This window comes from Sus scrofa, chromosome 15 (genome assembly GCF_054392235.1).
Source record: "Sus scrofa isolate SSC_HxYL_T2T_F1_AM1 chromosome 15, Sscrofa_HxYL_maternal_Yorkshire_Landrace_v2.0, whole genome shotgun sequence".
Taxonomy (NCBI): domain Eukaryota; kingdom Metazoa; phylum Chordata; class Mammalia; order Artiodactyla; family Suidae; genus Sus; species Sus scrofa.
Genome location: NC_139397.1, coordinates 46,040,105 through 46,062,602, shown reverse-complemented (window position 1 = coordinate 46,062,602; position 22,498 = coordinate 46,040,105). Strand labels below are relative to the sequence as shown.

The following is a 22,498-nucleotide window of genomic DNA, read 5'->3' as shown; positions in this document are numbered from 1 at the left end:
AATTTACTTTGTAATGTACTTCTTGTATTTAAGAAAAAGGTATATAATCTGGCTGCATCTTCCTCCTTATATTCCATACCAGCCTGACAGATGTCTTTAGGCTTGTTACCAAAAACTGAAGCCATTTTCCAGGGACAGCCCTGTCACCACTGGTGAAATTTAAAGGACTACGTGGCAAGTTCTGACGGCAATTCCCAAAGAGGAGCCCTGGGTGTGTCGTTCCAAGGGGCTGCTAAACAGGAGAGACAGCAGCCTCTGGATATCTGTGCTCTGGCATGTTTAAAAAACATTTTCCCTGCTGCCATGTTTTTTATGGTCAAGTGTTTGGCATGTGCTGTCCCCACATTGCAGTCTCTAAGTGTTTTGTGCACTTCTTTGTATTTATAAATACATTACAAGTAATTCTCTATGAACAGATGTATACATGGTGTCAGAGCTGAGTGGACGGACAGACACGAACCCTGGTCATGATGTAGTTGTGTAAACTGTTCACAAAGTGCATGAGCTTCACTCTTAAGAGGAACATACGATGAATCTGCTGTCTTACTGGCTCCTTCTGTGGTCCAAACTGAGCGGCTGTGTCCTGTCCACTTAAAAGTCCTTCTTTAGATTGTGGCTTTTCAGCAGAACTAGCTAGTTCTGTAAAGAAATAAAGAGCAGGGAGTTCCCATCAAGGCGCAGTGGTTAACGAATCCGACTAGGAACCGTGAGGTTGTGGGTTTGATCCCTGGCCTTGCTCAGTGGGTTAAGGATCCGGCGCTGCCATGAGCTGTGGTGCAGGTTGCAGATGCGGCTCGGATCCCACGTTGCTATGGCTCTGGCGTAGGCCGGCGGCTCCAGCTCCGATTCAACCCCTAGCCTGGGAACTTCCATATGCCATGGGATCGGCTCAAGAAAAGGCAAAAAGATCAAAAAAAAAAAAGAAAAAAAGAAAAAAAGAAATAAAGAGCATACTGGGTGGGAAGAGCATCCACTCAGACCCCACCTGCATCACTGCACCCACAGCAGGGGCCCCCCACCTTCAGTACCTCCAAAAGGTGAAGCAGTGAAAGATGCCATATCACCTTGATTACCACTATCATCAAATATATAAACACAGAGTCCCAGTAACTTGTCATTAAAAATTTCTCACATAGACTAAGAATTTTTATTCTGGCTAAGTTCCTAATTGTGTCACTGTATTTCAGGTTTAACTATTCATTTATGAAAGTTAATTCTCATGTCATTAAATTGTAATTTATCTGTTGAAAACATATCTTACCACCAAATAGTAGAACATCCAGACTATATTTTGCCCACTTTATTTGCAATAAGAGAAGGAACACCTGATTATAAATTTTTTGACATTCCAAACTTATAACAATATCCACGGGCCATGGGACCTATGAAAACAAAACAAGAATATTAGAATAGAAAGTAACTTATTACTTGTATGTTTTAATTTTAATAGAAAATAACAATCTTACGAAGAGTATCAGCACATACCTTATAGCTCAGAGTCAGACCATCTAAGGTATGAACAGGAAGTTTCTTCTTAGCTGTGTCAGTATTTTCAAAAGATATAGATAGGCTAAATAAAAAATATCAATTTTAGTTTTGTGAACACACTATGCTCATATAAAAATGCCCCTTAAGGAGTTCCCATCGTGGCTCAGTGGTTAACAAATCCGACTAGGAACCATGAGGTTGAGGGTTCAATCCCTGGCCTTGCTCAGTGGGTTAAGGATCCAGCGTTGCCGTGAGCTATGGTGTAGGTCACAGATAAGGCTCAGATCCAGCACTGCTGTGGCTGTGTCTGGCAGCTGTAGCTCCAATTTGATCCCTAGGCTGAGAACTTCCATATACTACAGATGCAGATCTAAAAAGCAAAAAAAAAAACAAAAAAACAAAAAAAAAACCCACAAGCATTTTCATTTTACATACCGCAAAAAGACATTGTATTTCATAAATGCACATATCCCAATAAAGGGGTATTTTCCAGTATATATTCCAGAATAGAAATTGAGCTTTAGAAATAAGGTAAATGATAAAGTTTTTAAATAATAGGTTTAGCTAATAAAACAGAAGAGATTCTTACAGTAAAAGTATCCTAAGAAAAAGAAGGTTAACTGCACTATCGAGGCGCTAACCCTAGCTGAGTTCAGCAACAGCCTCAGGTGCCAGACCTTCTGCTGGGGGTGGCAGAGGAGGGGGTGAAGGGGCTGCTCTACTCACCCTGGAGAGCAAGCACATGCAAGTCTGGGGACAAGAATGGAGTCTGATTTTATTATTTTTGCTTTTTAGGGCTGCCCCCGCACCATATGGAAGTTCCCAGGCCAGCGGTCCAATCAGAGTTGTAGCTGCCAGCCTACGCCATAGCCATAGCAATGCAGGATCTGAGCCATGTCTGCGACCTATACCACAGCTCATGGCAACACTGAATCCTTAACCCACTAAGCAAGGCCAGGGATTGCACCCAAAACCTCATGGTTACTAGTCAGATACACTTCTGCTGCGCCACGATGGGAACTCCTGGAGTCTGCTATTAAAACAAAGGTTCCTTCACTTTTCCTAACTGGTTTGAGTGAGACTCTCAATAGAAGGCATGCAGCTACCACTGGGCCAGGCACTTCCTTCCTCAGAGCGGTCCTGTCAGTGGGCTGAGAGACGGCATGATTCTCCCACAGTTACAGGGGCACCTTGTGACGATGCTTGGATGCAGCCTAGTTACATTTAACTCTAAGGCTGAGGTAGGAGTTAGCCTTACAACCAGAGGTATAAAGGGCAGTGTGTGATTTTCAAGTTAAGCCAGTTTATTCCATGTCACAGGCTAGTCAGAACTTTTTTTAGCTCATTAAGTCTACATATGAATCCACTAAGTACTTAGGAGGCACCTATTGAATACCTTAATTGTCAGGCCCTGCACTAAGAAGGTGATAAGCTGAGCCTTGCCCCTTTCCAGGGGCTTAGAGCTGAAAGTAAACACACAGTCACCCTCCTGTCACCAACTGGATGCAGTGCACCACACCAAACCACACAGATAGACCACTGCTGGCCATGCACACAGGACAGCAGGTAACCAGAGGATGTGGACATGTGAAAGCATTTGGGGAAACCAGAAATATTCCAAATCCCTGAAATGGAAAGTGTGGTGGAGAGAGAACACGATGTGTCTGCATGTTTATGCGTACAAGAAATGAGGCTGGGAAAACAAGCCAGACAGTGAAAAAGCTCTTTCTCCCGAGAGAAGCTCGGCCCATCTGCTCTGCGGTGCAGGGGAGCCTGAGCGCAAGCGGCAGTGCAGGTTGCTGGTTTCCTGCATGGCCCAGTACGGCCAAATGGAAGGGAGAGGAACCGAGACAGTTGGTCAGGAGGCAGCAGAGTGAGCACTGAGAATTTTTTTTTTTTTTTTTGTCTTTTTGCTATTTCTTGGGCCGCTCCTTTGGCATATGGAGGTTCCCAGGCTAGGAGTCTAATTGGAGCTGTAGCCACCGACCTACGCCAGAGCCACAGCAACGCGGGATCCGAGCCGCATCTGCAACCTACACCACAGCTCACGGCAATGCCGGATCGTTAACCCACTGAGCAAGGGCAGGGACCGAACCCGCTACCTCATGGTTCCTAGTCGGATTCGTTAACCACTGCAACATGACGGGAACTCCAGCACTGAGAATGTTATGCGGGAGGCAGAGCTGAGGGACCGAGGGTATGCATTGCTGGCAGAGAGGAAGGAATCTAGGGTGAACTACAGACTCCCTCTGGGCACTGGGATGAATGGTGGTGCCCATCCAGGAGAAACAAAGAGCTGAGAACACAATGAGCTCAGATTTGGATCCATGACACTTGAGTAGAGTTATGAGGTGCTGGCTGTTCAGACACCTGGGCTAAAGGTACTGATGTGCAGGTCATTAGGGATCACTGAAGCCATCAATATGGAATGCAGATGCTCCAGGCAGGAGAGTGAGAAGCTATGCCCAGTGGAGGGCAAGGTGCCCACAGGAAGGCTGTGGAGGAGCACCGTGGCCAAGAGAGGGGTGCGGGAAGGGCAGGGCAGCCTGGAACAGAGTGGGAGACTCTTAGGTCTGGGCTCAGAGAGCCTGAGGGGACAGACAGGCACCTGGGACACATGGGAGCCAGAGGAGAAGGGATCCCAACGGGATGGCTCATTTGTCCTGAGTTAATCTGTGAACGGGATGCAGCCTCAATAAAAATATCACCAGGTGTTTGTTTTGGTGAATGTAGCTAGACAAGTTGATGATAAAGTACCTTTGGAAAAATAAATAAGCAGGAATAGCCAGAAAAACCCTGTTATTAAAACAGAATGCTACTGGCATATAAATAGAACAATGAAATAGGATGGAAAATCTGGAGAGAGAGACCCAATGCACACAACTCAAGTGCACTAAAGGGGTATCTCAAATAAATGGGGAGAGGTGGATTTTTTTTTTAAATAAGTGATGGGAACCAATTAATCATTTGGAAAAGGATAAAACCAGATCTATTTCTCATGTTTTTTAGCTGAATAAATTCCAAAGGATCAACACCTAAATGTAAAAAAAAAAAACCCATTCAAGCATTAAAAAAAAGACAAGTGAATTTTTTTATTACTCAGGAGAGTAAAACTTTCTTAACTACGACTCAAAATCCAGAGGTAATAAGAGAAAAGATACAACATAAAACTAAAAAAATGTCTGCACGACAAAACAAGAAATAGTTACACCATAAGCAGAAAAAAAAAAAGACAAATGTCAAATTGGGAAAACTATAAAAAGAGCTTTTAAAAGTGGAGAGGAGAAAGACTTGATACTGACAGAAATAGAGGCAAAAGATATGGATACCCACATTAAAATAAATGCAAAAGTAAACATAAGGAAAGATGACTAAGCTCACATAAAAAAGGCAAATTAAAACTACACTGAGACACCATTTTTTATCATCAGACTGGCAAAAATCCAAAAGTCTGACAACATATTCTGCTGGTGAGGCCATGGAGAAAGCCTCATTGCTGGTGGGAATGAGGAAAAAAAAAAAAAAAAAAAAAACAGCCTTAATGAAGAAGAATTTGGTAACAGCTAGCAGGGTTACATGGGTGTTTACACTTTGACCTGGCAATCCCATCCTAGAAAAATGCTCTAAACTTACACCGGCAAAAGTAAGAAGTGAAATGTACAAGATCAGTCACCGCACAGCAAAAGAACAGAAACCCATGTGTCCACCAAAAGGACACCTGGCTGACGAATACAATCAGCTGTAAAGGAGAGAGAACAAATTCTCTAACTTGCAAGTACAGTGGGTCTAGGATGTCTTACTTATGCATGAAAAGTACGGCAGGTGCTGGAGAATGTGTGCTGTGTGCTTCCTTTTTTGTAACATGTGAGGAGAAAAAGTAATACATACACATAGGTTTTTGGTTCCAAAAAACAAACACTGGAAGGGTAAAATAAAAATCTAATAAAAATGGTTACTAGGGGAGTTCTCTGTGGTACAGTAGGTTAAGGATTTGGTGTTGTTACTGTGGCAGCTTGGGTGGCTGCTGTGACATGGGTTTTATCCCTGGCCTGGGAAGTTTAACATGCTGCAAAAAAAACCCAAAAGCCAAATGAACCTGACCCTTTATCAGTGGTATAATCACATGGAGAATTATTCCAAGTGACCTTGAAATAGAGGATTCTGGAGTTCCTGTTGTGGCACAGCGAAAATGAATCCGACTAGGAAGCATGAAGATTCAAGTTTGATCCCTGGCCTTGCTCAGTGGGTCAAGGATCCAGTGTTGCCGTGGGCTGTAGTGTAGGTCTTAGATGCGGCTTGGATCTGGAGTTCCTGTGGCTGTGGTGTAGGCAGTGGCTACAGCTCCGATTACACCCCTAGGCTGGGAACCTCCATATGCCGAGGGTGTGGCCCTAAAATGACAAAAAAAAAAAAAAAAAAGAAAGAAAGAAAGAAAAGAAAAGAAATATAAGATTCTGATGACTTGAACTACAAGAAAGAGAATACAATCACAAGCATGTTTTAAACTCTAGGTGGGCTTGGTGGTGGTATTGCTACTTTGTAACTATTGTGATTTATTACAGAATAAAACAATAAGTATTTATGTTAAAGCATTTGTAAGCACTCAAAGGAAGCGATACAAAGGAAAAGTGAAGAAATGAAATCCTGTAATCTTTTTTTTTTTTTTTTTTTTTTTGCTATTTCTTGGGCCGCTCCCGCGGCATATGGAGGTTCCCAGGCTAGGGGTCCAATCGGAGCTGTAGCCACCGGCCTACACCAGAGCCACAGCAACGCGGGATCCGAGCCACGTCTGCAACCTACACCACAGCTCACAGCAACGCCGGATCGTTAACCCACTGAGCAAGGGCAGGGACCGAACCCACAACCTCATGGTTCCTAGTCGGATTCCTTAACCACTGCGCCACGACGGGAACTCCTTTTTTTTTTTTTTTTTTTTTTTGCTGTAATCTTTAATATAATTTGAAATATCAACATGAGCTTATGATTCATTTTCCTCTTTCTATTTCTTAGTTCCATCCACTGTGTGAGCCCAGAAGTCATAACAACCAGGTAGAATTGAACACCCCAGCATTCACATTGAGGGCTTTTAAAGCCACAGAACAGACAGGACCATGCTTCTGGGAGAGGTGCACAGCCCAGGGCAGGAAGGGTGCAGAATGAGCCCAGACACCCAGGCCTGAAAGCAAGGATGCTCTCCAAGATGACTAGAGTCAAGGGAAGGAATTCCCAGTAGGAAAATACGGGACAGTCTGAGCAAAAAGCAAAAAAGGAGTAACTGTAATAGACTGAAACACACTAAAAACAAAAATTCATGAGTTTCTATCAACAATGAAAAATATAACCTACCCTGGCCTCCTCTGGGGGTTGCTGGGCACAAATTTCTTACTATGAAAAAAAATCTAGGAGTTCCTGTCATGGCACGGTAGAAATGAATCCGACTAGGAACCATGAGGTTGCAGGTTCGGTCCCTGACCTCACTCAGTGGGTTAAGGATCCAGCATTGCTGTGAGCTACAGTGTAGGTCGCAGATGCAGCTGGGATCTCACGTTGCTGTGGCTGTGGCATAGGCTGGCAGCTGTACCTCCAATTAGACCCCTAGCTTAGGAACCTCCATATGCATCGAGTGCAGCCGTAAAAAAGCAAAAAAAAAAAAAAAAAAAAAAAAAAAATCTAGTGCTCACTTCGGCAGCACATATTCTAAAATTGGAATGATACAGAGATTAGCATGGCCCCTGCACAAGCATGACGTGCAAATTCGTGAAGCGTTGCATATTTTTACTAAGTCAGAAAGAGAAAGACAAATACCATATGATATTACTTATATCTGGAATCTAATATACAGCACAAATGAAACTTTCCAGGAGTTCCCATCGTGGCTCAGTGCTTAACGAATCCAACTAGGAACCATGAGGTTGCAGGTGGATCCCTGGCCTTGCTTAGTGGATTAAGCATCCGGCGTTGCCATGAACTGTGGTGTAGGTTGCAGATGTAGCTCAGATCTGGCATTGCTGTGGCTCTGGCGTAGGCCAGTGGCTACAGTTCCAAAAGGACCCCTAGCCTGGGAACCTCCATGTGCCATTGGTGCAGCCCTAGAAAAGACAAAAAAAAAAAGAGAGACAAGAATGTGTACATGTATGTGTAATTGGGTCACCATGCTGTACAGTAGGAAAAAAAAAAACTGTATTGGGGAAATAACATTAAAAAAAAAAATCTAGCAATTACTCTGCTTTTACTAACCATATAACTGATGAAAATTCTGCTTTTATGGAGGAATCAAAGGTAACTCATGACAAAAAAAAGAAATTATTTTATCTACTACTAAGCAGTACATGGTCAGTAACCTGGCATAGCTGTAAGGAAAACATGTAATAAATGTTAATTATTATTATTACTACTTTTCAAGAGCCATTGAGGGAGCCAAGAAATGTAGCCAAGCAAGGACATGGAACAGGAAAAAGGACTGACTGCCAAGCAGGGGGAAGATGAGACTCTGCCATACAAATATTTAGTGGTGCCAACCCTCAGACCTGGCCAAGCTGCTCAGCAAACTGACTGACAGGAGGAGGGAAGGTGAGATCCCAGGCTGGGGATAAGCTGGTACAACAGCTTGAAAACAGGCAACCTTGTCATGACAGTGGTACAATCTAATTCCTCTTCCTCACCTGGGCTGGCTAGTGCTTAAGGGCTCTGCTTGCCATCTCTCAGAACACTGCCCTGGACACTACAACAACAGGTACAGCTGGCTGGAGAGCGGGGCCTGTGGGGCAAGAAGGCAGCCAGTGCAGACTCCAGCCACGTGAGGAGGGCCATCAGTCCACAGACACACAGCCCCATGCCACTGTCTCCTCTTGTTGAGTGGGCAAGTTGCTGATGCCGCAGTTTCCCAATGTGTAAAATAACACCAGTAAAACTCACAGGGGATTGGTATGAGGGTTAACTAAGACAATACATTGGGGAGTTCCCGTTGTGGCACAGTGGAAATGAATCCGACTGGGAAATATGAGGTTGTGGGTTTGATCCCTGGCCTCGCTCAGTGGGTTAGAGATCTGGCCTTGCCGTAAGCTGTTGTGTAGGTGGCAGATGCGGCTTGGATCCCGAGTTGCTGTGGCTGTGGCACAGGCTGGCAGTTGTAGCTCTGATTAGACCCCTAGCCTGGAAACCACCATATGGCAGGTGCGGGCCTAAAAAGCAAAAAAAAAAAGACAATATATTAAAAAGTCATAGAAGAGTTGGTGGCACTTGGATTACTTCATAATATTTAAAATAAAAGGACCTCCCATATCTTACCGTGAACTGTCTTCAGGATAACGTTGTCCTACTGCTTCTTGGAGCTGGACATTAAGAAAAGACACATTCTGCCAGGTTTCCTTTTCTCTTATTTTATCAAAAATTGATGTGTAGAAGTCATACATGGTATCACCCCCTTCCATTAAGAAGAAATTCCTCATGGCCTGCAAGTACTCAACCAACCTGAATGAAGAGAAAATAAGTGACAGAAAGGTCTTAGGCTTATAAGATGGGATTCTAGATCAGTACAAGGTTTTGTAAACTATCATTTTTTTTAAAAATAGGTTTACAATCTACATTTACTAAAATGAGAAAAACTAAGACATCTTAAAGACCTTCAAAAGTAATAATAAAAAAAAAGGAGTTCCTGTTGTGGCTCAGCAGAAATGAATCTGACTAGTATCCATGAGGACAAAGGTTCGATTCCTGGCCTTGCTCAGTGGGTTAAGGATCTGGTGTTGCTGTAAGCTACAGTATAGGTCCAGACTCAGCTCGGATCTGGCATTGCTGTGGCTGTAGCGTAGGCTGGCAGCTCTAGCTCCAATTCGACACCTAGCCTGGGAAGCTCCATATGCCATGAGTGTGGCCCTAAAAAGACCAAAAAAAAAAAAAAAAAAAAGAAAAACCCAACAAAAGTAGTAAAAATAGTATACAGTTTACTTTTAATAATCAGAATAAGTTATCTTTTTTACAACATTGAAGAAAATTGAGCCAAGTCACAAAAGTGTAATAAAAAAAGTTAATCTAAATCATACTATTCATGATGAATTTCCACTGTTAATATTTAGAGGTTTTTTTTTTAGGGCTGCACCCATGGCATATGGATGTTCCCAGGCTAGGGTCCAACTGGAGCTCAACTGCTGGCCTACGCCACAGCCACAGAAACACCAGATTCGAGCTGCATCTGTGATCTACATTACAGCTTGCACCAATGCCAGATCCTCAACCCACTTAGCGAGACCAGGAATTGAACCCAATCCTCATGGATATTAGTCGGGTTCTTAACCTGCTAAGCCACAATGGGAACTCCTAGGGTATTTTTTTTTTCAGTCTTTTTTTTCCCCTACACATTATAAAAAAATATACAGTTCTTACCATATTATATATCCTGTTGTTTAGCTTTAAGAAAGTTTTTATTTAAATCCCTGTATAAACACAATTTGTATGAACTTTATAAAGTTCATATACGGAAATGAATAAAATGAATAAACCTTATTTCAATATGGATATGCCATATTTATTTATTTTGTCTTTTAAGGGCCATACCTGCAGCACATGAGGTTTCCAGGCTAGGGGTTGAATCGGAGCTACAGCTGCTGGCCTACACCACAGCTCACAGCAACGCTGGATCCTTAACCCACTGAGTGGGACCAAGGATCGAATCTGCGTCCTCATGGATACTAGTCAGGTTCCTTAACCACTATGCCACGACAAGAACTCCTGGATAGGCCATGTTTAAAGAGCTAGTCATACAATAACTAAGTAATTTCATGTTTTTCCCTCTGATGGCAAATTTTGTGATAAGCATTTTTGTATTTCATTTGGGATAAGTTCTGAGAAACAATTAAATTTTACAATAAAGTTAAAACATTGATGGTTAACTGAACCTCTCAAAAGAAAACTGTTTACTACATATCCATTTCTAGTCTAATAAAAATTAGCTTGAAATACAGGTTTAAAACTAATTTGGACTACTCTTAAAGTACAATAAACTACTGACTACTTCCAAAACTAAATAACTCACTTATACCTGTAATCTTTTTTTAGAGTTCGCATGAGGTTTCCACAGCAATCTAGATACTGCTTGTCAATATGAGGATAAAGGCAAGATCTCAGTGTTAATTCAAAAGTTTGGCAAGTGACAGATTCCGATGATCTATCCACACATATGTCTCCACCAGCAAACTTCTCGTGAAAGTCACTCTGCTCCAAATACAACCTTTAAACATAAAAATATAAATCTTTTTTAGAGCTGCTCTGAACAGACTGCTCTTTAAAAAAAACGGCACTTCCTTTTAAAAAATTGATTCACTTACAATATTATTTAAGTTTTAGGTGCACAATTATTCATAATTTTTAAAGTTTACAGTTATTATAAAATATTGGCATATTCCCTGTGCTGTATATTTTTTGTAGCTTTTTCTTTTATTCATAGTAGTTTGCACCTCTTAATTTCCTACCCCACCTTGCCCTTCCCCTCTTCCCTCTCCAATGATAATCAATATTTTGTTCTTCATACCTGTGAGTCCCTTTTTGTTATATTTTCATGTTTGTTCTATCAATAGTTTGCTTAATATTTTAAATTCCACATATAAGTGATACACAGTATTTGTCTTTCTCTGTCTGACTTATTTCACTAAGCATAGCATCCTCCAAGTCCATTCATAATTGCTGTAAATGGCAAAATTTCATTCTTTTTTATGACTGAATAGTATTCTATTATACATATACTACATCTTCATCTATTCACCTCAACAGAATTGTCTTAAAACAAAACTCCAGAGTCTCATTTTTACCTTTTACGCTACAATCACCAAGTATCACAGAAATAAAAATATTTTTTCTCAAAATATTCTTTGTGTGAAGCAGTCCGTCACAGAGTTGCTTCTGTCTAAAGGGTCAAGTAGTGAGTAGGTCTTTCTAGCCATTAGGGTCAAAGGCAGTGAATGACGACCGTAAGACAATACACAGGGTATGGTGTGGGTGTTAACAACTTATTTCATGAGGCTAAGCGTCTAAAAGCACCTAAGGGCCAAGATGTAAAGGGAGGGTCTGACTCAACATGTCCCAGGATCCCAACTTCCACAAGCATCTTCTTTTATGAATGACAACACTGGCCATGGGCCTAGGGCACATAAGAGAGTGGATTTTCACAAAAAATAAGGAGGCCAAATTATACATCTGAAATAAATGAACAAACATCGTCCTGTATTTCCTCTTGTTAGACAGGAGAAGCTATAGAGGTTTCTATGTTTAAGGCTGGAAAGCCCTACCTGGCAGAAACAAAAAAGTTACTAAATATTGCAGCACAGATTCTGCCATCTCAAACACTGAAAATCCTGTAGGTGTGTGTCACCTTGCAAAATTTATCGCCAGCAGTGGATCATGAACATCATCCAGTTCAAGATGCCTCTCGGCGATGGACTGCATCTTAATGAGGGTCTCTCTGGTGGCCTGCTGCTCAGTGAGGGCCTGCGCAGTGGCGTCTTCTCCGTGTCGAAGACGAGACTGGACTGACTCCAGAAAGAGGGTATACAGGCTTTTTCTTTCTGCATCTGAAACATAAAGAAATGTGTAAGGTGAACTATGTTCTGAAAGATAAGTAACATTAAGAGATGTTAAGTAATCTTACCGAAACATAGACTCGTATTTTTCTTTTGGCCTATGAAAGTCTATCCTTGTTTTGTTCCCTTTACAATATAATACAACTGAACATTTTTATACTCTGTTAGACAAGGGCAAAATTCATGGTTAAACATTCAAAGTATAAGCTAGTTTTTTCCGAGGAGATAACAGCCTAAGCAGGATGCTTGAAATTTACCACTGTCGTAGATAGCTCTATGATAACACTAATGGAAGTCATGATTTCACTGCAAAACACTTCCAACAGTGGCCCTGGAAAGCTCTTTGTTTTAATGTTCAGTTAAAAAGGAAATATTCCACAAAATAAAAGTACTACTTAAAGTAGACACAGTAATTCAAAGTAATTAATATAACATTAAGGTGACTTACAAACAAAACATCTATACCTCTCAAAGCCTTTATAGTCAGTTGATAAAACTTTAAGTCATATTGCTTAAATTACATCAAAAAAGACCAGAAATTATATCAAGATTTTCTTAAAAACTATGATCAAGTCTGAATCGCTAACCAAAATATTCGTATGTGCCAGAGTTCATGGTCCTCAGATGCTAAAGGCTGCATTGCATTAAATGCCAGAGAATTATCGTTAAAGGACCAGTCCTAAGGCATCAAGAGCAAGGACAATGCAAGTGGAACCATTATCACTGCCTTTCAAACACCATGCTAAAAGCTTCTAGTGACTGGAGTTCCTGTTGTGGCTCAGTGTAAATGAACCCGACTAGTATCCATGAGGATGTGGGTTCGATCCCTGGCCCTACTCAGCAGGCTAAGGATCTGCTGTTGCCGTGAGTTCTGGTGTTGGTCATAGATGAAGATTAGATGTGGCATTGCTGTGGCTGTGGTGTAGACCAACGGCTGCAGCTCTGATTCAACCCCAGGCCTTGGAATTTTCATATAACACACCTACGGACCTAAAAAAAAAAATAAAAGTTTCTAGTGAGGACAATCTTTTTTCAGGCAGGAGCAGCATCATCTATTAATTTGATCGTGGTGATAACTTCCATGGAAATAAAAAACTTTGATAATTTTCAAACTGCAAAATAATGATGTATCTCATGATGGCTACCCTACCGCTGAAGGGGTACCTCTGGCCATGGCCTGGCACGTGGTGCTCTCCGCGCATTGCAAGTTCTTCAGCAGCTGCATCGACTTGCCAGCCATGATGATCTGCTTGAGGACAGGTTTCAGGAAGGACACCATGGTGTGCTGCCTGCTGGAGGGCCCCTGGTCACTGCCGGAACTCGCACTAGCGTTATCACTCATTTTTTCTTCATTTTCTGTCTTTTCTGATACACTGTATAGTGTGTAAGTTGCATACCAAAAGTCTCTGTGATTTACTGGAACATTTTTGTTTCTACAGGGATTCAAAAGAATTGCAAACTTTAATTTTTTATTCCTTAAAAACAATGGCATATCTGTTCTAGCTTAAGCATGTTGTCCAGACATTCCAAAGCACAGGAATATCAGTTATTAGTAAAATGATGCAATCTTCAGGTAAAACGTGATAGAAGTTTATCTGACTTCAGTTTAACAAAGAAAGGTAGATAAATACTCCGAATGGCATAAATAAAATTTAACTAAGCAGAAAGTTTCCTGAACTAGAAATAAATAAGATATGATTACTTCAGTTCTCTTTAAAGATAGAATAAAAGTTTCCTGTAGAGAGTTCCTGTCATGGCTCAGTGGTAACAAACCTGACTAGTATCCGTGAGGACATGAATTCGATCCCTGGTCTTGCTCAGTGGGCTATGGATCTGGCATTGCCATAAGCTGTGGTGTAGGTCACATATTCAGCTGGGATCCCCTGCTGCTATGGCTGTGCTATAGGCTGGCAGCTGCAGCTCTGATTCAACCCCTAGACCAGAAACTTCCATATGCTGCAGATTCAGCTTTAAAAAAAAAAAAAAAAAAAAAAAAAAAAATCCTCTAAAAGTAAACTCCACACTTCAACATCTTTTTTCTCCATATACATACTTTTTTTTCTTTTTGGCTTTTTAGGGCCACACCCTCGACATATGGAGTCTCCCAGGCGAGGGGTCGAGTCAGAGCTGTAGCTGCCGGCCTACACCTAAGACAGAGGAGTGCCAGATCCAAGCCACGCCTGTGATCTACACCACAGCTCACAGCAATGCCGGATCCTTAACCCACTGAGCAAGGCCAGGGATCGAACCACCGCAACCTCATTGGTTCCTGTCAGATTCGTTTCCGCTGTACCATGATGGGAACTCCACACATAGAATTTTAACTGGACTGTTTTAATGACAAAATGTGGGTTAGTCATCAGCCTCTAATAATAGCCAGAATCCCATTTTTACAGAAATTCTCATATACAATAGAAGAAACATGATGTAATTACAGACCCGAGATTCAGCTAAAGAAAGGCTGCCTCACTTATATGAGTAGTGTAAACAGGGTTACTTTTCTGTAGCTCTAAGTACTTAAAGTTACTCTTTCTGATGAGTTAAATGGGTAGCTATCAATATAAACACACACACACAGAGTGCAGCACTTAAGACTGAGCTAAGAGAGGAGGTCCCGTCGTGGCACAGTGGTTAACAAATCCGACTAGGAACCATGAGGTTGTGGGTTCAATCCCTGCCCTTGCTCAGTGGGTTAAGGATCCAGCGTTACCGTGAGCTGTGGTGTAGGTTGCAGACATGGCTTGGATTCCACGTTGCTGTGGCTGAGGTGTAGGCCAGCAGCTGTAGTTCCAATTAGACCCCTAGCCTGGGAACCTCCATATGCCAAAGGAGCGGCTCTAGAAAAGGCAAAAAAAAAGACAAAAAAACAAAACAAGACTGAGCTAAGAGAGTGCAAATAGTTCTATACTACAGTTTCCATTTTCTCAGAAAAATTATAAAGGGGAATCATCATAAGTGGGTTAAGATTTTCCATCCTGCTGAATAGCATTGAGAACTATGTCTAGATACTCATGTCGCAACAGAAGAAAGGGTGGGGGAAAAAACTGTAACTGCAATGTATACATCTAAGGATAACCTGACCCCCTTGCTGTACAGTGGGAAAAAAAAAAAAAAAAAAAAAAAAAAAGATACAAATTAAACCTTCACATCTCTAAAAAAAAAAAAAAAAAAAAATTTTTTCCTTAACTGTTTTATTAAATATTATACTAAAAAAGTTTTTAAAAAGCTAATTAGAAGAAATAAATTAGAAACCTATTCTGTAATATTTTCAAGTATTTTATCTTACTGATATTGATTCCCATTAATGAAACCATCTGAATCACCTATTCATTTTAAGGGACTTATGTGCCATTCAGCACACCAGCCAGCCATAAACACACTATCATTCCAAAATATAATCTGCCAATAAGCAAAGTTGTAAACTGACATTAAACTTAGTGAAAGTTACTTTTTGGCTGGTACCTGATGTCTTCTATAAAAAAGCAATAGAATCTGCTTATGGTGACACAACAATCTGTCTTGAGAACCACTTGTATCATCTGAAGCTAAGAAAATGCATGATCTCCATGGGGAAGAAGAGGCAAAGCCAGTGTCGGGCACGGCTCCCTCACCTCTGGATGATGAACTCCCTGGCACCATCGCACAGGTGCCCGTGCACGATCCACTCATCAACAATCTGCAGGTAGGGCCGCACAGTCTCCACCCAGAGGGAGAAGAGCAGGGAGACCTGAGGAGACAGTGTAGTATGTACATCCACACTCAGAACTCCCTCATTTCTGCATAAAACGAGGCTTAAGCATTTCTGAAGCAGCTTTTAAAAAGGGATCTGACTTCTATGCTTTTTGAAACAAAGTAAGAAATTTAAAATCCAAACCATACACTATAAAATTCTTGGGGAAAACCTCACCTAAATCTAAGACATATTGTCCTGGGAGCGAAGGGTGCACGAGGACAACAGTTTTAAATTGGACAGTCCAAACTGGGATATGATTATCATATCCAAATAGTACTATTAGCAAAATGTCCCTTAACAACTAGGAAGTGATTTCATTCTACTATCGGTCCTAAGAAAAAAAGAAAGTACAGGAGTTCCCGCTGTGGCGCAGGGGGTTAAGAATCTGAGTGCAGGAGTTCCCGTCATGGCGCAGTGGTTAACGACTCCGACTAGGAACCATGAGGTTGCGGGTTCGGTCCCTGCCCTTGCTCAGTGGGTTAACGATCCGGCGTTGCCGTGAGCTGTGGTGTAGGTTGCAGACACGGCTCGGATCCCGCGTTGCCGTGGCTCTGGCGTAGGCCGGTGGCTCTGGCGTAGGCCGGTGGCTACAGCTCCGATTCGACCCCTATCCTGGGAATCTCCATATGCCGTGGGTGCGGCCCAAGAAATAGCAACAACAACAACAACAACAACAACAAAAAACAAACAAACAAACAAACAAAAAAAGAATCTGAGTGCAGCGGCTTGGTCACTGTGGAGGTGTGGGTTCCATCTGTAGCCTGGCACAGTAGGTTCAGGGATCCGACATTTGGCGCAACTGCAGCTTGGGCTTGGATTCAATCCCTGGCCCAGGAACTTCCGAATGCCATGGTATGGCCATAAAAGAAAAAGAAGGAAAAAAAGAAATTGCAGAGCTGAAAGAAATCAACTTCTTTTCTACTGAAATGCAGTACAAAAATGTTGAGAAAACAAAGTTACACCAAGAAATAAGGTAAAACATCCAAATTAACCTGCAGCTTTTCTAGATTATAGTCTCTAGTTAGACTTGTATTTTTTTTTAATTATGGTAAAAAAATACATAATATTAATTATACTACCTTAACCAATTTAAAGTGTACTGTTCATTAGTGTTTAGTGTATTCATACTGTTGTGAAAACAGACCTCCTCCAAACTTTTTTCATGCTGCAAGATGGAAACTCTACCTATTAACCATCTCCCCTTTTCTCCTCTCCCCTAGTCTCTGGTAACTACCATTCTCTTTTTCTGTGTTGACTACTCTAGATACTTTATATCATGGATTTGTTATTTTCATTTAAGAAAGGGTTATTATAAATATCTATATAAATCACCTAGGTATTTTTCACAGCTTGCTTTTACATTTTATTCTTGTGGCATTCTTCTGGTGATCTTGGCAATTATGGCTGAAAAACTAGTTTCTTGCAGCCTCAAGTTTAGAAGCTAATTTGAAAACTCAGAACAGGAGTTCCCATCATGGTTCAGTTGGTTAACGAACCCAACTAGTATCCATGAGAACTCGGGTTCAATCCCTGACCTCTGCTCATTGGGTTAAGTATCCAGCATTGTGGTAAGCTGTGGTGTAGGTTGCAGATGCGGCTCAGATCCAGCATTGCTGTGGCTGTGGTATAGGCTGGCTATAGCTCCAATGTGACCGTGACCCCTAGCCTGGGAACTTCCATATGCCATGGAAAAAAAAAAAAAGAAAACTCAGAACAACTCTCTGATACACCATTTTTCTGAAGATCTATGACAGATTATCCACCACTCCCGTGGTTGACCAGAATGAGTTACACTCAGTGGACTAGAAAAGGGTCCCACATACAGTTTGCTCAGAGGCTTCTCCAACATTGTCATATTCAAGGATGGCTTTGTACAGGGTGTTAAGCAGGTGAGATGCCCGAACAACATTTCGAGTGTCAGGTGGAACTTCTGCTACTCCAGTACTAAACACTTTGTGCAGAACCTTGAGCTGAGCCAGTCGAGGTGACAACTTGTCCACCACAATTGCAAGAGTTACTGTAGTATCTGCAAATACCCAGAAATCAAACTCATTAGCAAGGAAATATATCTGCAGTCAAAATGTGATATAAATGCTAAGACACTTGTGGAAAAGCACAGCAAACTGGAGGATGGTGAGTTTTAATCTCATATAAATTTTCCTAAATAAAAAAAAAAGAACTCACTAAAGAAGGAAAAGACAACTTAGAAAAATAATAAATGAAGGAACTGACATTTCATGGAAAAGGAAATTCAAGTGCTTCTTAAACATAGAGAAAGACACTCAACCTCACTTATGAAAAAAGGATGCAAAATAAAAACTACACTGGGCAAACAAAAAACAGACTACAGTGGGTTCCATTTTAGTGAGGGGAAGCTGGGAAGGGTGCCGACAAAAGGCAGCAAGAACAAGTTCCCTCATCAGGATGGCATAGCTCTGAATCCTAAATATGGAGGTGGTTATACAAACCTACACATGTGATAAAATGTCAAAGAACCTCCCTGCAAAAAGCCAAGTACCTGCAAAACGGGTAAAACCCATGTCAGGTTTGCAGACACGTTAATGTATTGTGCCAATGTCGATTTCTTAGTTTTGCTAACATACTATAATTATGTAAGATGTTAACACTAGAGGAAGTTGGGTGATGGGGACGTGGGACCGCAGTGTACTATGTTTTTTGCAGTAGTTATAAATATAAAGGTTACAGTGATCACCTTTACTGGGTCACCACCATTTTCACCTATCATATTGGAGAAAACTCAAAAGTTTCAAAACACACCGTTGGCAAGACTGTGAACAAATGGGTACTCATATATAATCCTGGCAAGAGTGTAAAGTTATTTATCTGTATCTCCGTGGAGAACAATGTGGCAATATCTATTGAAATTGCCTATGCCCTCACATACCCTTTGACTTAGCAATTCCACTCTGAAGAATCTGTGCTATAGGTACCGTGTTTTCTAAACATGTGTACAATTACTTACACATAAGTGGTTATCACTGAAGCACTGCTGGCAACAATAAAAGATCAGAAACAGCCTAAATGGCCATCAAAAGGTGACTGGTCTATGATTCATCCATACAACAAAAGGCTCAATTTGTGAAAAAGAACGAGGAGGCTCTTTATATATTTGCATGGTATAATCCTCAAAGTTTAAATTAAGAAACATTTTGGGGGAGTTCCTGTCATGGCGCAGTGGTTAACGAATCCGACTAGGAACCATGAGGTTGTGGGTTCAGTCCCTGCCCTTGCTCAGTGGGTTAACGATCCGGCGTTGCCGTGAGCTGTGGTGTAGGTTGCAGACGCAGCTTGGATCCCCCGTTGCTGTGGCTCTGGCATAGGCCGGTGGCTACAGCTCCGATTGGACCCCTAGCCTGGGAACCTCCATACACTGCGGGAGTGGCCCAAGAAATAGCAAAAAAAAAAAAAAAAGAAAAAAGAAACACTTTGAAGAGAGCAGTTAATGGATTACTACATATGTGTAAATGAATATGCTTTGCTTTACATAGGTCCAAATTATTTCTGGAAGGATGCCTAAGAAACTGATCACATGGTTGCCTCTGGGCTTGGGCACTGGCACAGGAAGAATTTTTCAGTATAAATCTTTCTATACTGTTTGGATTTTGAGAAATGAATGGCTTAAAAATGATTTTTAATAAAATGGCTTAAAATAATTTTTAAAAATGAGTGTATTCAGGGAGTTCCCCTTGTGGCTCAACAGTAATGAACCCAGCTAGTATCCCTGAGGATGCAGGTTCAATTCCTGGCCTCACTCAGTGGGTTAAGGATTCAGCGTTGCCATTAGCTGTGGTACAGGTTACAGATGTGCCTCAGATGCCACGTTGCTATGGCTGTGGCATGGGCTAGCAGCTGCAGCTCCAATTTGACTCCTAGCTGGGGAACCTCCACATGCCATAGGTATGCACCCCCAACCTCCCAAAACGAGTGTATTCAGAATTACTTATTTGCCATGTAATTTTCAAATCTTGTATCAACTGTTAACCTAAACAGCATTCCAATGTGTCTTATGAATAAAAAGGAAGAATATTTAAATACCATTATTGATGATGCACTTCTCAATTTCTGAAAGTTCCTCTTTGAAACTAATGAAATATTTGTACAGGGCCCACATGAAAGCCTGGTATGTTCTAAAGGGTGCGTCAGTCGACTTCTTGGGAACAGAACCATTTCCAGGTAACGTGCTTTCAGAGCTATGCCCCATGACTTCATCAATGAACTCCTGGAGTCGAAACACAACTTGGCCATATGCAGCTATTTGTTCTAGCACTGATCGTAAGCAGCTCTACAACAGAAGCAAACCACAATGGTTTAAAGTCAGTCCTCTGCAGGCATTGTTATTCATATCCCCCTCAGTGTAAAATATTTCTTCTATGATCATTTCATTTATTTATTTATTTTTTTGTCTTTTTGCCTTTTCTAGGGCCGCTTCTGAGGCATATGGAGGTTCCCAGACTAGGGGTCTAACTGGAGCTGTAGCCGCTGGCCTATGCCACAGCCACAGCAACGCGGGATCCATGCCATGTCTGCGACCTACACTACAGCTCACGGCAATGCTGGATCCTTAACCCACTGAGCAAGGCCAGGGATCGAACCAGCAACCTCATGGTTCCTATGATCATTTTAAACAGTATGCTTAGTAACAGATAAGGTTATAAAACGAATATTCAGTTTCATATTCAAAGGAAATAGTGTAAGCATTAATTTTTATAAAATATAACATTTTGGCTTATATTTTTTCTAAAAACAGGAGTTCTGGTCATGGCTCAGAGGTAACGAACTAGACCAATATCCATGAGGATGCGGGTACAATCCCTGGCCCTGCTCAGTGTGAGCTGTGGGAGAGTTTGCATGGCTCAGATCTGACGTTGCTGTGGCTGTGGCTATGGCCAGTAGCTGCAGCTCCGATTCGTCTCCTAGCCTGGGAACCTCCATATGCCAAAGGAGCAGCCCTAAAAAGCAAAACCAAAAACAAACAAAAACAAAAAAACAGAATCAAAACCAAAAAACCCCCCACATACATATAAGGTAAACATATAATACCATAGGCAGAAAAACTATAATAGCTCTCCCAATACAGAATGACAAAAAAAAAAAAAAAAAATCAGAAAACATAAAACAAAACTAAATATGAACATCCCAAACAATTCTCTAAATACTGTAAAGATACAAACTTAATTTTGTCTTTTGGATTTTAAATATATTTAGCAGTTAATTTTAATACTGCAAAATGTTCTAAAGTTACAATTTTAATTACAATATTTAATTTTATTTAATTACAATAAATGCAAACAACTTACATGTGTCAAGTGAGTTACCATAATATTGTTTCTCACAGCTACCTTTCCATCTATCAACTGAAATATAAACAGCTTTTTTACCCCTGAAAGTAACCTGAAATGAAATAAAAAAAAGACGAATGAAATTTAAGTCTCAAAAAATGTTCATTACACTAATGCCTAAGAAATTTTCATAAAAAGGGAAGGGTGAGGGATGGCACAGGTCAGATAATTAGAAAATAGAAAATATCAATCTTTTTTATCTAATAATTTTAAGACTCAAGATAGTTCAATATCATCTATTAAAAAGTCTAAAGTGGAGTTCCCGTCGTGGCGCAGTGGTTAATGAATCCCACTAGGAACCATGAGGTTGCGGGTTTGATCCCTGCCCTTGCTCAATGGGTTAAGGATCCGGTGTTGCAGTGAGCTGTGGTGTAGGTGGCAGACACGGCTCGGATCACAGGTTGCTGTGGCTCTGGCGTAGGCCAGCGGCTGCAGCTCCAGTTAGACCCATAGCCTGGAAACCTCCATATGCCTCAGAAGCAGACCTAGAAAAGACAAAAAGACAAAAAAAAAAATTAAAAATTAAAAAATAAAAAGTCTAAAGCACGGAGATCCCACCGTGACACAGTGGGTTAAGAATCTAGCTGCTGGAGTTCCCGTTGTGGCGCAGTGGTTAACGAATCTCACTGGGAACCATGAGGTTGCAGGTTCGGTCCCTGCCCTTGCTCAGTGGGTTGACGATCCGGCGTTGCCGTGAGCTGTGGTGTAGGTGGCAGACATGGCTCGGATCCAGCGTTGCTGTGGCTCTGGCATAGGCCGGTGGCTACAGCTCTGATTGGACCCCTAGCCTGAGAACCACCATATGCCACGGGAGCGGCCCAAGAAATAGCAAAAAGACAAAAAAAAAAAAAAAAAAAAAAGAATCTAACTGCTGCAGTTTGGGTCACTGTGGAGGCACAGGTTCATTCCCCAGCCTGGTGCAGTGGGTTAAAGGATCCGGTGTTGCCACAGCTGCATGCCACAGCTGCAGTATTGGTTGCAGCTGTGGCTCAGATTCAATCCTTGGCTCTGGCACTTCTATATGCCATGGGTGCAGCCATAAAATTGAAAAAAATAAAATAAAATAAAGTCCAAAACAGTATTGTCAAAGCATTTCCTCACACATGTGATGGTCCAAACAGATCTTTCAATTTTTAGGAATGTAAATACTTTATTTTATGGCAGAGAGAACCAGACCCTGGAAATCTCAGTAGTAATAGCACTACATGTTATATCTCTCATTTCCATTTTTTTTTTTTAATTTCCATTTCTTTTTTTTTTTTTTTCCCACTGTACAGCAAGGGGATCAGGTTATCCTTGCATGTATACATTACAATTACATTTTTCCCCCAGCCTTTCTTCTGTTG

General features: G+C 41.4%; 1 protein-coding gene and 1 non-coding gene across 17 annotated transcripts in view; one reads left to right on the top strand and one right to left on the bottom strand.

The window, feature by feature from the left end:
• Positions 1-22,498, bottom strand: part of TUBGCP5 (tubulin gamma complex component 5) — a 46,401-nt gene that overhangs the window by 8,251 nt on the left and 15,652 nt on the right. For 8 of the 16 annotated variants that reach the window (XM_021075115.2, XM_021075113.2, XM_021075116.2 and 5 more), the window contains exons 9-19: positions 21,111-21,204; positions 19,849-20,095; positions 17,616-17,818; positions 15,671-15,786; positions 13,224-13,492; positions 11,852-12,050; positions 10,526-10,714; positions 8,776-8,958; positions 1,486-1,570; positions 1,262-1,382; positions 461-639 (exon numbers count right to left, since the gene is read on the bottom strand). In XM_021075115.2, coding sequence (XP_020930774.1) covers positions 461-639; positions 1,262-1,382; positions 1,486-1,570; positions 8,776-8,958; positions 10,526-10,714; positions 11,852-12,050; positions 13,224-13,492; positions 15,671-15,786; positions 17,616-17,818; positions 19,849-20,095; positions 21,111-21,204 — 1,885 coding nt within the window. Of the gene's footprint in view, positions 1-460; positions 640-1,261; positions 1,383-1,485; positions 1,571-6,404; positions 6,927-8,479; positions 8,959-10,525; positions 10,715-11,851; positions 12,051-13,209; positions 13,493-15,670; positions 15,787-17,615; positions 17,819-19,848; positions 20,096-21,110; positions 21,205-22,498 lie in introns of those variants that run through there. The other 8 variants (XM_084999711.1, XM_084999710.1, XM_084999712.1 and 5 more) reach the window with 4 other exon arrangements.
• Positions 7,162-7,265, top strand: LOC146395817 (U6 spliceosomal RNA). The gene has a single exon (XR_014830657.1). It is a non-coding gene; the product is annotated as a U6 spliceosomal RNA (small nuclear RNA).